Source organism: Rhincodon typus, chromosome 16 (genome assembly GCF_021869965.1).
Source record: "Rhincodon typus isolate 14 chromosome 16, sRhiTyp1.1, whole genome shotgun sequence".
NCBI lineage: Eukaryota > Metazoa > Chordata > Chondrichthyes > Orectolobiformes > Rhincodontidae > Rhincodon > Rhincodon typus.
Genome location: NC_063347.1, coordinates 41,059,332 through 41,076,238, shown reverse-complemented (window position 1 = coordinate 41,076,238; position 16,907 = coordinate 41,059,332). Strand labels below are relative to the sequence as shown.

The 16,907-nt window shown below is 40.7% G+C and overlaps 1 protein-coding gene across 13 annotated transcripts in view; it reads left to right on the top strand.

Moving 5' to 3' along the window:
* The window catches only part of LOC109912391 (forkhead box protein P1-like), a 477,834-nt gene that overhangs the window by 347,267 nt on the left and 113,660 nt on the right, over positions 1 to 16,907 (top strand). For all 13 annotated transcript variants that reach the window (XM_048606339.1, XM_048606346.1, XM_048606350.1 and 10 more), the window contains one exon: positions 826 to 915. In XM_048606339.1, the coding sequence (XP_048462296.1) occupies positions 826 to 915 (90 nt within the window). The remainder of the gene's footprint in view (positions 1 to 825; positions 916 to 16,907) is intronic.

Here is a 16,907-nt window from a genome sequence, read left to right as displayed (position 1 = left end):
GTGGCTGGAAGGCTGGTTTGCATGATGAACTGGGCAGTGTTCTCTAGTGTTGCCAGATCTGCATAGTGTTCTCTTGCTTTGTATTCTGTTGTGTTGGTCAAGTTGTAGCTTCCCTAATCATCATTCATGTTTCAGATTGCCTGAGTCCCTAATACATATCATGAGCTCCCCTGTAGAAAATGTTTTCTCCGTTGCAGCACAAGTAGAGATAAGTATTATAGTAAGTGAGTCTGGACCATGCTGATCAAAACTGGATAACTGCTATTAACTCCATCTGAAAATGGAGCCTTTGTCAAATTCAGACTTTAATTGAATTCACATTTCTTTTCGGTGAGTCTGCTGCTGAAATAATGCTGCAAATTCTGGTGTTATGCCCTTGTGCCAGATATATTAGAGGAGCTTGACTGCTCGTGCTTACAGATCACTTTTGAGTGACCTGTTTAGAAAATTGCTAATAATTACTCCTATGAATTATTACGTTGACTGCTCCGTGAATAACCATGTATTCTCAGCAAGGGCATATTTTGGCTTTCTTCAGACAGACAAAGGTCATTTCTTGCCATATTTTAATTAGTTAGTGTGGAAAATGGCATGTTTTCATCAGTTCATTTTGAAGATTAGTTCTGAAATGATAATGCTAAGAATAGTCCATACACTGAGGGATTTATTGGCAAGTTTTGATTCAAAAGGTCGTTCAAGTGTTGATAAGAGAACGTGACTGCGTATCTCTTTTCAAATTGCAGGCCTGTGTGTCACGACATTAAAAAAATGTTTTAAATGTTTATTTTGTTCTAATGTAATTATTTTATAACCTTTTCACAACAGCAACAGCTTCAGGAGTTTTATAAGAAACAGCAAGAGCAGTTGCATCTTCAGCTTCTGCAGCAACAACATGCTGGGAAACCAACTAAAGAGGTATGTACATGTATTGAAAAGAATAACATTCTATAATTAAAATAGAAGTGTCAGAAAAAAGAAGGGGCATGATGTTGTGAGATATGTTGTAGTGAATGCTGTTTTTCTAGTGGTCTCTCATCTTTGTTTCCTTTCTGTTTGCTAATTCAGAAAGGCTTACTCATCAGCTGCAGTTCAATGTGCATTAATGACTAGGGGATGCAGTCTTCATAATGGACAAAGATATGATTATTGTATAGTCAAAAGAAGTTCAAAGGCAGACGGGGAATTTTCAGTTTTTCCTTAGATACACATTTCAGAGCACATAAATTAAGGCAAATGTTAAAACCCCACAGTCTGAGTGTAGTCTTCAAAGTCACAACGATCTAATTAATGAACTGTGAGCTTCAGTTTGGACAAGTTGCAGTTTGATGCACTCATAAATCAACATGACAAGCTGACTTCTCATGCCCAGACAGACTTGTCATTGAGTCACATCAGATGTAAACATGATAGAAAAAAGAAAGTCTGAAGAAGGTGCAATTGATCAACTGAATTGGTAGAAAACCAACTTTTGAAACACATTATGCCTGATCACAGGAAATGGCTGTAACCTCAAGAGGCTTTCTCTTTCTGGTGATGCTTTTTTAAATAGAATTTCTAACAGCCATCAAAAGTGGATAGGAATTACTTAGCATTTCTCCCGTGGTTTACAAGCCATAACCCCCTGTTGTTACTTTGTATAGCTATCTTTTAAAGGCATCAGATCTTTCTTTTCAGATCCTTACCATTATATTTGAAGCTGAATAATAAAAAACTGTTGATGTTATTCATCTCAAATGTAAGGCATCGTAGACTTGAAATTCAGGTCAGTAGCACCTGATGTTTAAGCTACTGGTGTCATTTTGGACCCAAAATGACACCCAATGTTTGTAGATACAGCTGTAGTTGTAATTGTGCTGAATGTATTCTGAATAAATGCATTAGTGTGCAGCTAGTTCAAAATATATAGAGAAAGCAGTTTGTGATAGTTGTCAGTTGTCCTATGCAACACTGATTTGATGTCAATCAACAGTGCCACTTTGTCTCTTAGTGCTCCAGCCAATATCATCACTGTACTTCACATGACTGAACATGAGTTAAGTAGCAGGAAGAACCCCCACCAATGCTATTTGAAGGAGGTCATCAATTAGTTGATTGTTGATTTTTTTTTGCTCTGGCTGTTAGAACAATTTTACAAATGTTTCCTGCCTTCCATAGTTGTTATTAATTGCAAAGGTCTACAAGCAATGGTTTGGCAAGTGTTGTAAGACTTGGCCTGAATTCACAAATCAGGTGCACTAGACGACTTCTCCTTCTGAAAGAGTGCTTGACTGGGAGAATGAGCGAGGCTGATTTAAAACAGGATAAACTGCTAGAAGAGAGGAAGGTGGAGGAACGTGGAAAATGACAACTTAGAGTGCTCCTTTCACGGTTGCTGTACATGAAAATGTACTCCGAGTGAAATACTGGTGGTAACCATAATTCCAATTTCTCGCTCATGAGTAGTCCCACAGTTTTCCATTTCCTCCATTAAACAATGAAATCATCATCTGGGTTGCAAACCAAAAGTAAAAGTGATCACAAATTAAGCATTCCGAATCAAATTTAAAAAGTAACTCGTGCCGTGCATATACATATAACTAATGACCATTGTGGCCAATTTCCATGGTGCCTTCCAGGTGGGACAGTGGCTCAGTGGTTAGCACTGCCAACTCGCAGCACTAGGGACCCAGGTTCAATTCCAGCCTCGGGTGACTGTCTGTGTGGAGTTTATGTTTTCTCTCCATACCCACATGGATTTCCTTCAGGTGCTGTGTGGGTTTCCTCCCACAGTCCAAAGATGTATACGTTAGATGGATTGGCCATGCTAAATTGCCCATAGTGTCCAGGGATGTGCAGGCTAGGTGGTTTAGCCATGTAGGATACTGCAGGATATGCTATTCAGAGGGTCAGTGTGGACTTGATGGGCTGAATGGCCTGCTTCTACACTGTAGGGATTCTATGATTTTAGTGCTCCTACAGAGTGCCAATCCAAGGATTGTCAAATCATAGGCAAAAGGCTACTTCAGTGGTGGAGACTGTAGATGGCCATGGAAGGCAATCTCCCTGGTTGCAGCAACTCGCACTCTGGCAACTCACCAAGGCTGTTCAGTAGCACTTTCCAAACGACCAATCTCCACCACCTGGAAGGACAAGGAGAAAAGATGCATCGCACTACCACCTACCTGCAAGTTCCATGCCAAACCACTCATAATCCCCATTGGAACTAAACTGTTGTTCCTTAACTGCTATTGGGTCAATATCACAGAACACTCTACCTGACACCACATAAACTAGAGTAGTTCAAGAAGGCAGCTCTCCCTCTACCTCTCATTAGCTGTGCACTGCATCATTTTCACATAGACACCAACTGCCTGGGCTGGCTGGCTGACTGAAAGGCAGCAGCAAAGACCCTGGTAGAGTGATGGAGTTGGAAGCACTGATACCGTCATCCTGAGGGAACACAGCAGGTTTCTCTCCATGGACATGCTGCTACCCTAAGACACCGCTGCAGGATAGATTGCTGGATACCTGCAAAGACCTTTATACATAGCCATGGTAGTAAAAAAGCTGACCGAAACGACTTCAGTCTGTGCTCCCACTTTGGTCAAAATTGTGAAATCAACCTTCAGATGTCACATAGCCTGCTAAAGGAGTTGCCACCACTTTCAAGCTGGAGTTAATAGGCTTTCAGTTTGGCACAAAGCCCTGTGCCAGGTTTGTACATCACACTAGCAAGCTCTTTGACAGTGAATGCGGCTTTTAATGGGGCATTTCAGAATGAATACACATCAAAGTTGTCTTCTGTAGGTGATCAATTGAAGTGCTCAACATATATCTCTGTTGCTGAACTAATGTGTCTACATGCCCTCTACTGAGCTGGCACACACACTATCATTGTGTTCTGCCCTGACTGCCACACACAGGCACAATGTCTCACCATGTGCACATATTGCCCCATGCTACCATGTAAATCCTGCACAAATGACTATCTGTGCTGCTGAGAGTTTGAAATTGAGTAATGTTGTTTTCATCATCACTCTCTCATTGACGTTCCTCCACTGCCTGCTGAGGTTGCACTTTGTGAGTAAAATAAAGGAGAAAAGCAGAAGAAGGGAGATTGAGGGAATGTAAGAGTTGTATGCTTGTGTTAAAAGTGTGTTGGCTGAGATCATGTGGGAGTGAGGAGGAGGATTAGATAGAATATCTTTACCTTGAATTGATTATTTTTATTTGATTCCTGCTCCAAAACCTTTTCTTCACGAGGGTTAAAACATGCAGACATGCCTACACCTAGCTGGTTAGCTGTTGTTGCCCCAGGTTGATGGATGATGTGTTTGTCAAATTGAATGGTGTGTTTAAATTCAAGGGTGTTCTTATAAAGCTGGTAATTCTGTGACTGCAATGAATCATTTGAATATTAGGTATGAGGCCTGGTTGATGCAGGTATTTGGTAGTTGAGTGATGGAGGCATGGTGAATTAAGGAGTGTCTCAGGCTAGAGGTGGAGTTAGGAGGACATGACATTTTTGAGATGCATTCAATGACATTAACTACTCTTTTGAGTTAATTGAATTTCTTGCAGAATCCAGGTATCTAGACTGCTTGCACTAACCTTTACTGCAGTAGTCTGATCCAGTTTGACCAAGTGGCTGGTGGCGTCATGATCCCCTGTGGATGTGGGTCACCTCTCCTACCTGCCTCTCCTTCACCAAAACACACTATGCAAAGTGGAAAAATATCAGTTCCGTTTTTCATTCTTTCCCAGGTCAGATTCACTTCCTGCATGACTGCCAGTGCATATTGCAACCACGTTGCAACTTTCCATTTAGAAGTACAGGCTAACTTTAAGAGGAGCTGGGAGGAAGTTGCTGAGCAGCTTGCACACAGCAGCATGGACCCACATCTGAAGTTGGCATGCTGCCTGCAGTTCAATCAGTAAGCAAGGGTTAATTGTGCACCATGACCCCAAGTCCATTTTTGGGTGCTGTCCAGTTTAGCAGCATGCATTTTTCTTAATAATACCACATCTTATTTGCTTACACTTTGATCTGTTATAGTTAGTACCATGTAAATATAAATGTGCTGTCTGGTACACATGCCTGTGCAATATTCAGATGGTATTGAAAAAATATCAAAAAATTGAAAGAGTTTAAATTACTTTGTAAATGCAAATTAAGGATTATTATTGCAAGCCTCATGAAGCCTTTATAAACTGACAATTTACAAAATAGTTATGGGAAGTAACCCAGGCAAGGAAAGTAGACCTTTGACAAGTATTTGATGGAGGGAAGTAAGGTACAAGTTTATCTGGATCTTTCAGTATTTCAACACTGATTTATTGACCTGACAACAGAGCTGTGCAAGGACCTTTTTTGTATGGATTCAATTGTAAGAAGTAAACAAACTGTGTTGTATCCTGTGTTTGATAACTGGGTGGGGACTACAGTTTGGCAGCATGTTTGGTGCTTTTAAATTCTTTCCCTTACAATGGATCCTGTACATTTTATATCCTGACTTTAAATGAAAGTGGTTTGAGTTTACCAATAGTCAAATGTATTAAACAAGAACAAGAGTATGAGAGTTAATACAGAATTGAAGTGTGTAATTTGTCCAATAGTGTATAATTCAAGATAACCAAAAACAGTTTAACTATTGTAGCTAATTAACTTTCCAGAATTTTTTGGCGTGATTTAGATAACATTGTCTGTTGTGAATTAAGTTAGATTATGCATGTTAGATAATTTCCTTCCATTCTCTATAGTTGCAGCACTCTATTATCTTTATATCAATCAGATAATTATTATAGGAAATCTGTATTAAAATTCTGTCTGTATCGTAGCCAGCATTGTGACTTATTATTCTTGACATTTGTTCTGCTGTTTCTTCCCTTGTCTTCCAAATCTCTTCACCTCTCCCCGAATAGTATTCACACCTCTCTATCGAAGAGTATGAATGTGAGTTATGTCTACCCACCCAATGCATTCTCCACTAGGGCAGATCCTAACTGATAATTTGCATGGGTACCTGGAAATTGGATTGTGTCCAGGCAGGGCTGTGTTCCAGTTGCAGTTCATAGAGTACACACTTAATGAAGGAGCGTTGAAAAAGTAGTCTGTCGGCCTCATTAGGATCTTACTGGAAAACACGATCTCAGTCTCAGAGAATGTTTTTCACTCAGTAGTGGAAAGGAATAAAAAATGAGCTGACTCCAAGAAGTCTGGAAGGTGGGAGGAAGAAAGAACATCAATATTTCGTCTGGCAACATCTGTGGAGAGGAAACAGAGTTAACATTTTGGATCCAGTGATCCTTCTTCAGAATTCTGTTCTGTCTGAGGAAGAGTCACTAGACCCAAAACTCTGCTTTCTTTCCATACATATTGCCACACCTGTTGTGTTTTTCCAGCAATTTCTGTTTTTGCTTCTGACTTCCAGCATCTGCAGTTCTTTGGTTTTGTTTTATCAATATTGGGTCAATCATTGACCCAAGTCCTTGTTGTGAAATGGAAGAATTGTTCAGCTAAGTGTTTTTAAATGCATTTGTCTTTTTGGTGGCAGCTTTCAATGGTTACTTTTAAGGATCAAGTCTAAAGAACACTGCTCACCTTTGAGGGTGAACAGGTTGGGACATTGAGGAAATCCTTTTGTATCCATCAGATGCAAATACTCTGTTGATAATTCAGTATTTAGAGACCATATCGCAGATCAATCCTCCCATTAACTAAGGCTGTGAGTGCTTAAACATTTTTGCCTTCCATCTTGAGTTGGAATGTCACCATTTAAGCTAAAGATTGTCTCTCATTATTTTTATATGGCAAATTAAATATTCCAAGAACAGTTCACTGATTTTACATGGGTTCACTTTTCAAGAAATGTGTGGAAAGAATTCATAGATACTGCACATAAGACTACTTCATAAAATAATGATAGTAGATTAGCATGGGTAGAAGATTTACTAATAGAAGACAGGGAGTTGGAATAAAGGGGCATTTTCAGAATGGCAATCTGTAACTAGCAGAGTGCCACAGGGATCAGTACTGGGGCCACCATACTATATTAATGACAACATATATTACTGACTTGGATGAGGAAAGTGGATGTATTACAACCAAGTTTGCGGATGACAAAATAGTGGTAAGGATGACACAAGAAATCTGTAAGCAGGTATGGGCAGGTTTAATGAGATGCTTAAGAACTTAGCAGATGGAATATAATGTGGGAAAATGTGACCTTATACACTTTGGCAGGAAGCATAGAAGAGCTGAATATTATTTAAGTGGGGGAAAGACTGTAGAAAGCTGCTGCACAGATGGCTTTTGGGATACAACGTGCATGAATCACAAAAGAAAGCTAGCAGCCAAGTTCAACAGATAATAGGGAAGGCAAATTGAATGTTGGCCTATATTTCAAAACCACGGGAGTCTAAAAAATAGGGATGCCTTGCTAAAACTGTACAAAGCTCAAGTTTGACCACTGCTGAAATACTGTGTTCATTTTGGTCCTCTTGTCTAAGTAAAGATATGCTGGCATTGGAGGCAGTCCAGAGAAAGTTCACTCAGTTGATCCCAAGCATAGAAGAATTCTCACAAGTGGAGAGTTTGAGAAGTTTGAGAAGTTTGAGCTTGTACTCATTGGAGTTTTGTGGAGAGACTAGAGTGTATTATCTCAGAATTACCCAGTTAAGGCAAAGATGAGGAGGAACTTTCTCTCTGAGGGTTGTGAATCTGATTTTTTTCCCTGCAGAGGGCTGTAAAAGCTGTGGTGTTAAGTATATTCAAGGCTGAGGTAGACCGATCATGAAGAGAATCAGGGTTCTAGAGAAAAGGCAGGTAACTGGACTTGAGGATTATCGAATCAGCCATGGTCTAGTTGAAGGGGCCAAATTACTTAATTATTCTTTTGTGTTTTATTGTTTGATACCAACTTGTTATGTCACTATTCCTGTTTAAGCTATTGCATGACCTATTGCTTTTTCTTTCATTGATTATGATTTAATACATCCTATTTCAAAACAAAATTCAGGGCCATACATAACATCAAATCTGTAAACAAATTTTCCTCAAAATGTAAAGTTGGGAAGGGAAATAATTGCCAACTGTGGTAATGAGGTTCAATAAGTTGCTTACTCTGAGTTCACAAGCTTGACTTCACCTTGTTTAGAGAGGGAGGTAAATCAGAACTGACATTGTTTATTCTTTTATCAGAAATGCTTCATTAAGACAATTCAGTTCCTTTTGAAAAAAATTAATGACCATCCATGTGACTAATTTCCAGAATTTGATTACAGTCCTTTTAATCAAATTTATTTAAGATTATCAGCCACTAAGTGGTCACCAATTTCAAGAGTGATACTTGAATCAACAGCTTTAATTTCTTACCATGGTGAGTAGGAAGAAGTGAGTTTTGACTAATATAGTTGTCTTTTTGTTTCTTGTTTTGACTCAATACCCAGAATTTTGTTTCTAATATATGGTAAAATAATGAAACCTTAAGCAAATATTCTACTGAAAGATCGTTAGTTTACTGTTGTATTTGCATGTGGCTGTATTTGGTTTTTTTGATTATATATAGTTCCCACAAGCACCACTGTTGAGTACACAATTTTTCTACATGTGGGTGAAGGTTGTTTGTGGGTGTTACTTTTGATAAGCCTGATGTAACTAATAGTTCTTAGCAAATATGTTTCTCTTTAAATTGGTATACAATCTTACTATTTTTGTCACAAATTTCTTATTATGTTGAATACATGAATTATTCCTTGACATCATTCAATGCACACATCTTAACATATTTAATAACTACACAATTTCTTTATGGTGTTGGTAACATTTCCGGTCTGTTTGATTATTTACCCTTGAAACACTTCAATGCCATTTAATTGCTCTTCAGTTCAAAACAATTAAAAGTACTCTTGATGTTAGGATAAAGCCCCTTCTATTTTGTTAAGATTTTCAGTAACAAATTTGACATTGATTCTAAGCTACTGCAAATTTCCACACTTTTTATGTGTCTTTCACATAATGAATTAAACTCAAGGTCAGTTCAGTAAACCCAACAAACCAACACTTGCTAGATAAGAGTTTACTTTGGAACTTTCTTGATTTGCTCACTCTTTGGCCCACCCATTTTAGTCCATTCCTGCTGTTAGTTAAAGATTGGTGTAAAATTGCTGGTAGGCTTATTTTATCTAATTGCAGAGAACCATAGATAAAATTGCACTGAAAGAGGTCATTCAGCCCATTGTACTAGCCCTTTGTTACAAATATCCAATTAATTCTGGCCTCCCATTATGTCCTCATATAATTTCTGTTATCTTCAATTATTTATCCAATTTTCTTTTGAATGCCAGTGTTGAATTGGCTTCCATCACCAGCTCAGGGAATTAATTCCAAACAGAAATAACTCCGTTTCTTCCTGACATCTCTACTTTAACTCTGTTCCTTTGATTACTTCTGCCAACCAGACATAGTTTTTCCTCCTTTACTCTAGGGAAAGCATATGTGAGAAAAGAAATCTCTTTCCCTCTCTCTTAAATGGGTGACCTCCTATTTTTAAACAGTGACCCCTAGTGCTTTATGCTCTCACAGAAGTAACCATCTTTTCCACACGCTCCCAAACAAGACCCTTTAGGAACTTAAATATTTCAATCATGTCACCTCCTATTCTTGTAAACTTCCGACCTTTCCTTATGAGACAACCTGGTCATTCTAGGTATTAGTCTAGTGACCCTTTTCTGAACTGATTCCAATGCATTACATCCTTCCTTAAGTAAGGAGATCAAGATTGTACACAGTACTACAGATATCGTCGTAGCAGTGCTCTATAACTGACCATAATCTCCCTACCTTTTGTATCCCATTTCTCTCACAATGAACAGTACCTTTCTGTGAGCTCTCTGAATTACTTATTGTACCTGCATGCAAACCTGTTGTGGTTCATGAGTTGGGACACCCAGGTTCATCTACATCTCAGACCTCTGCAATCTCCCACCATTTTAATAGTTTGTTTATTTTTTATTCTTCCTATCAAAGTGGATGATTTCAAATTCTCCCATGTAATAATTTGCAAGATCTTTATCCACCCACACAACTGATCTGAATTTCTTTGTAACACCCTTATGTCACCTTTACAAATTACTTTCCTACCTATCTTTGTATCATCAGTAAATTTAACAACCATGGCTTTAGTCCCCCAACTCTCCTTATATCTTGCCAGGAAGAATGTGGCCCATTTACACCAGCTGTGTTTCATGCTAGTTAGCCAAACTTCTGTCCATGCTAGTACATTGTTCCCTATGCCATGAACTTGTATTTGCTGCAAAATCCTTTGATGTGGCACTTTATCAAATATCTTTTGGAAATCTAAATACAGTACATCCACTGGTTCCTCTTCATCCAGAATACTACAATAAATTGTTTAAACATAATATCCTTTTCAAAAAAATGATGCTGACTCTGCCTGTTAATTGTGAACCTTTCTAAGTGCCCTGCTGTCTCAAATAATAGCTTCTAACATTTTCTCTGAGAGATGTTAGGCTAACTGGTGTATAGTTTTCTGTTTATTGTCTCCTTTTTTGAAGAAAAGACATTATTTTCCAATCTACAGAATCTTCCCCACATCTACGGAATTTTGGGAAGTTAAAATAAATACACCTTTTCTTTTAAAACCTAGCTGATTGATGCTGAAGCTAATGCTTAACCAGTGTTTTATAAAGATTCAGCATAACTTCCTTTTCTTTTGTTGGAAGAACTGAGCAGTTCTGGCAGCATCTGTGGAGAGAAAGTAAAGTTAGTTCTCAAATCCAGTGACCCTTCTTCAGAACTGATTGTAGCTAGGTAAAGGTTGTGGTTGGTTTGCTTGCAAGTTGGTTCATTAGTTCGCAGATGTTTCATTACCCTGCTGGGTAACATCATCAGTGCAGCCTCCGATGAAGCGCTGTTGTATTTTCCCATCTGGTATATAAACTCTGGGGTCCGTTGGAATTGATTACGTCATATCCGGTTTTCCTTCGCAGTGATGTATGTATAGGGTCTGGTTCTATGTGTTTGTTGATGCCCTTCTTGGTGGAGAACCAGGTCTTTAGCAGTTGCTGTGCTCGTCACTGTTTGGCCTGTCCTAGGATCCTGATGTTGTCCCAATCAAACTGGTAGTTTTCCTTATCCATGTGAATGGAGATGAGTGAGTATTGGTTGTGTCTTTTTATTGTTAGTTGCTGTTCATATACTCTTGTGGCCAGTTTTCTTCCTGTCTGTCTGATGTAGTGTTTGTGGCAGTCCTTGCATTGTTGGTATTTTGGCTGAAGATTGGGTAGCGAAGGAGTAAGCGATAGATGGAAATGGAGCCGAGAGAGAGAGAGAACAATTAGGCAAACCAGGAATGGGTAAAGGTCAGCCTGGGAGAATCAATAGCTGCTAATGGGAACTATTAGTGGCTGATAATGTGTGGATGTGGCAGCAATCCATTTGATGACAAGGCCTAGTGTATCGGGTTGGGGTAAAGACATGGGTGAAGGTGCTCAGGCCCAAATGATGTGCTTTAATAACTTACAGTTGCTTACTGACACTTCTCCAAATGCCAGTGAATTCCTAGAAATGAAAGCTTCCTCTATCACCTTGACATTACACTGACAGGCCGATATTCTGCCAAGTTTATCCCTTTTCTTTTAATATGAGTGCAACATTTGCACTCACCCAGTCCTCTGTGGTAGCCTATCACCTGAACTGCCCACCCACAATTCCCTAAATTGGTTTAGGAAATTGTGACCAGGGGCTCCAAAATTTTCATTTATTTCCCACTGTAAATGAAGATGCATCCCGTCTACTTTCAGATCTACTAGCCTTTTAAATGTATTAAGGTAGAACTTTATTATGGCCAGTCACACAAAATAGGAAATGTTGGATTGCTGGCTGTTGTATGCAATGCCTAATGCAAGATTCCATTTACGACAATGCCTCATACTAGATTCCATTTACTCCGATGGAACTGAATAACTAATACTGTATGTAACCTGCGTCCAAGCAAATGCCATCCCCTTTATACCACTGTCCTCTGAATTTCAACTACATTGTGTTTATTTTTGTTTTATTCAACATCTTTACTTCTTCTGAGTTTCTGTTGCATTGGCAGCATCCTCTTCTTCCATGAATACCTCAGCTATGCACTCTCCCTCCACAAAAAATTTAGTTCTTACTTAATTTCCCCCTTCTTTTGATTACTGTTTTACTGTTTATGTGTTGAGAAATATATCAGTGTTTTCTCTGATTCAAATGCAAATGGCCCTGAAGTAATTTTTTTTTAGCTATCTGGCATTCATGGCCTGCAGAAAAGACCATTTAATTTGCATATTAAACATCACCTTTCATATTTCAGACCCAATCAAGCCCATGGTGGAAAGAGCCAGGAGCGTTCTTCCGAGCCCACTCCCAATTGAAGCCCCTTTGAAATTAATTAATCCCACTAGCACTGGTATTAACAATGTGCAAACCTCTGTAGTTTGCTTGTGTCACCCTAGTGCATGCCTTGTTTGAAAGCACAACGCCTCATCAAGGGATGCAGTGACCGATGGGTTTGACCCCACTGAGAATTGCGTCCCTGTCATTGCCTTTAAAACAGTTAATGCCAGTTCCCCTTCTACGGTGATCTCGGTGCCATCTGATTTGCCCATGGTCAACACTGTTAGAGCATAATTTGCTTCTGGCAAAGGAATCAAGCTTATCATTTTCTCTGCATCAGAGAATGACTGCCAGAATGTGGGTTGTTGTGATGGTTTCAAAATTTTGTCTCGTCAGTCTGTGATCTAAGCAACCCTTGCCCATTTTGAAGGGTTGAAGTCTTGGGGAGTGGGGGGGAGGAGTTAGGTGGGGGGGCGGGTGGAAGGAGTTGGTGGGGGGTGGTGGTGAACAGCCAGCTGTCGTGGTGCATATAGGCACCAATGATATAGGTAATAAAGGGGATGAGGTCCTACAAGCAGAATTTAGGGAGTTAGGAGCCAAGTTTAAAAAGTAGGACCTCAGAGGTAGTAATCTCAGGATTGCTACCAGTGCCACATGCTAGTCAGAGTAGAAATGAATTAATGAGTGGCTTGAGAGATGGTGCAGGAGGGAGGGGTTCAGATTTTTGGGACATTGGGACCGGTTCTGGGGGAGGTGGGACTATTACAAATCAGACGGTCTACACGTGGGCAGGACTGGAACCAATGTTCTAGGGGGTGCTTTTGCTGATGCTGTTGGGGACTGTTTAAACTAATGTGGCAGGGGGATGAAACCAAATGAGGAGGTTAGTGGACAGTAAGGAGGTAGTAACTAAAGCCTGTAAGGAACTGGATAATGAAGTCAGTGTGACCAAGGGGAAGAGTAGGCAGACAGCAGATGATGAATGCAAAGGGACAGGTGGTCTGAGGTGCATTTGTTTTAATGCGAGAAGTGTAGTAGGTAAGGCAGATGAACTTAGGGTTTGGAGTGGTACCTGGGCGTATGATGTTATTGCTATTACTGAGACTTGGTTGAGGGAAGGGCAAGATTGGCAACTAAATATCCCAAGATAAAGATGCTTCAGGCAGGATAGAGAGGGAGGTAAAAGGGGTGGAGGAGTTGCATTACTGATCAAAGAGGATATCACAGCTGTGCTGAAGGAGGGCACTATAGAGGACTCGAGCAGTGAGGCAATATGGGCAGAGCTCGGAAATAGGAAGGGTGCGGTAACAATGTTGGGGCTGTACTACCAGCCTCCCAACAGTGATCATGAGATAGAGGTACAAATATGTAGACACACTATGGAAAGATGTAGGAGCAACAGGGTGGTGGTGATGGGAGATTTTAATTTTCCCAACATTGACTGGGATTCACTTAGTGTTAGGGGTTTAGTGGGAGCAGAATTTGTAAGGAGCATTCAGGAGGGTTTTATAGAGCACTATGTAAATAGTCCAACTCGGGAAGGGGCCTTACTGGACCTGGTGTTGGGGAATGAACCCAGCCAGGTGGTTGAAGTTTCTGGAGGGGATTACTTTGGGAATAGTGATCACAATTCCATAAGTTTTAGAATACTCATGAATAAAGACAAGAGCGGTCCTAAAGGAAGAGTGCTAAATTGGGGGAAGGCCAACTATAGCAAAATTCAGCAGGAGCTGGGGAATGTGGATTGGGAGCAGCTGTTTGAGGGTAAATCCACACTTGATATGTGGGAGGCTTTTAAAGAGATGTTGATTAGAGTGCAGGACAGACATGCCCCAGTGAAAATGAGGGACAGAAAGGGCAAAATTAGGGAACCATGGATGACAGGTGAAATTGTGAGACTAGCAAATAGGAAAAAGGAAGCACACATAAGGTCTAGGCGCCTGAAAACAGACGAAGCTTTGGAAGAATATTGGGAAAGTAGGACCAATCTGAAACGAGGAATTAAGAGGGCTAAAAGGGGTCATGAAATATCTTTAGCAAACAGGGTTAAGGAAAATCCCAAAGCCTTTTATTTGTACATAAGGAGCAAGAGGGTAACTAGAGAAAGGGTTGGCCCACTCAAGGACAAAGGAGGGAAGTTATGCGAAAAGTCAGAAAATGAATGAGATTCTTAATGAGTACTTTGCGTCGGTGTTCACCGAGGAGAGGGACATGATGGATGTTGAGGTTAGGGATAGATGTTTGATTACTCTAGGTCAAATCGGCATAAGGAAGGGGGAAGTGTTGGGTATTCTAAAAGGCATTAGGGTGGACAAGTCCCCAGGTCCGGATGGGATCTATCCCAGGTTACTGAGGGAAGCGAGAGAGGAAATAGCTGGGGCCTTAACAGATATCTTTGCAGCATCTTTAAGCATGGGTGAGGTCCCCAAGGACTGGAGAATTGCTAATGTCGTCCCCTTGTTTAAGAAGGGTATCAAAGATAATCCAGGTAATTATAGACCGGTGAGCCTGACGTCAGTGGTGGGGAAGCTGCTGGAGAAGATACTGAGAGATAGGATCGATTTACATTTGGAAGAAAACGGGTTTATTAGTGATAGGCAGCATGGTCTTGTGCAGGGAAGGTCATGTCTTACCAACTTGATAGAATTCTTTGAGGAAGTGACAAAGATGATAGATGAGGGAAGGGCTGTTGGTGTCATATTCATGGACTTCAGTAAGGCGTTTGATAAGGTTCCCCATGATAGGCTGATGCAGAAAGTGAAGTCGCATGGGATCCAGGGTGTACTAGCTAGATGGATAGAGAACTGGCTGGGCAACAGGAGACAGAGAGTTGTAGTGGAAGGGAGTTTCTCAAAATGGAGAACTGTGACCAGTGGTGTTCCACAGGGATCCGTGTTGGGACCACTGTTGTTTGTGATATACATAAATGATCTGGAGGAAGGTATAGATGGTCTGATTAGCAAGTTTGCAGATGACACTAAGATTGGTGGAGTAGCAGATAGTGAAGGGGACTGTCGGAGAATGCAGCAGAATATAGATAGATTGGAGAAATGGGTGGAGAAATGGCAGATGGAGTTCAATTCAGGCAAATGCGAGGTGATGCATTTAGGAAGATCCAATTCAAGAGCGAACTATACGGTAAATGGAAAAGCCCTGGGGAAAATTGATACACAGATCTGGGTGTTCAGGTCCTTTGTACCCTGAAGGTGGCAACGCAGGTCGACAGAGTGGTCAGGAAGCATACGGCATGCTTTCATTCATCGTACGGGGTATTGAGTACAAGAGTTGGCAGGTCATGTTGCAGTTGTATAGGACTTTGGTTCAACCACATTTGGAATACTGCTTTCAGTTCTGGTCACCACATTACCAAAAGGATGTTACAGAGATAGTAAGAACTGCCGATGCTGGAGAATCTGAGATAACACGGTGTAGAGCTGGATGAACACAGCAGGCCAAGCAGCATCAGAGGAGCAGGAAAGCTGACATTTCGGGTCGAGACCCTTCTTCTGACCAAAAGGATGTGGATGCTTTGGAGAGGGTGCAGAGGAGGTTCACCAGGATGTTGCCTGGTATGGAGGGCGCTAGCTATGAAGAGAAGTTGAGTAGATTAGGATTATTTACATTAGAAAGATGGAGGTTGAGGGGGGACCTGATTGAGGTCTACAAAATCATGAGAGGTATAGGCAAGGTGGATAGCAAGAAGCTTCTTCCCAGAGTGGGGGACTCAATTACTAGGGGTCACGATTTCAAGGTGAGAGGGGAAAAGTTTAAGGGAGATATGTGTGGAAAGTTCTTTACGCAGAGGGTGGTGGGTGCCTGGAACACGTTGCCAGCGGAGGTGGTAGAGGCGGGCAAGATAGCGTCATTTAAAGTGTATCTGGACAGATACATGAATGGGCAGGGAGCAGAGGGATACAGATCCTTGGAAAATAGGCGACAGGTTTAGATAGAGGATCTGGATCAGCGCAGGCTTAGAGGGCCAAAGGGCCTGTTCTTGTGCTGTAATTTTCTTTGTTCTTTGTATTTCCTATGCAAAGCCCCAGATAACTCTGAGGAATACAATCGTGTATTTACATAATTTTGGGCTGTCGCAAAATTGACAGGGAAACTGTGATCAGTTTATGCACAGAATGCGAAATGTCACTGCCACTGGTCTGATATCATGCGGGATAGTAGAAGAAAATCTGGCTTGGTGAGACTTGCATTCCAATCATGCCGGCTCTTTAAGAGGTATGTGTGAGAAAGAAGAATTGCAGTCAAACTTGTATCCATCTTGCATAGAATACTCGGCATAATGACAGCAGTCAAATCAGCACTTCTCTTTAGAACATACTGTTGTGTCATGTCACAGGTCAGAATGTCAGTGTGCCTTGAGGAGATATGCTTCTGCTAATGTCACTGTATCTCAGCCTGTTAGCTGAGGGTACAAAGGACTGATACTCCATTTTACTGCAGATCACATGAGCATGGCTCTCTACTGGAGACTTGGTTCTCTGTTGTAAATTAACAGCTTAATGCTAGCTCAGACACTTCTGTATGT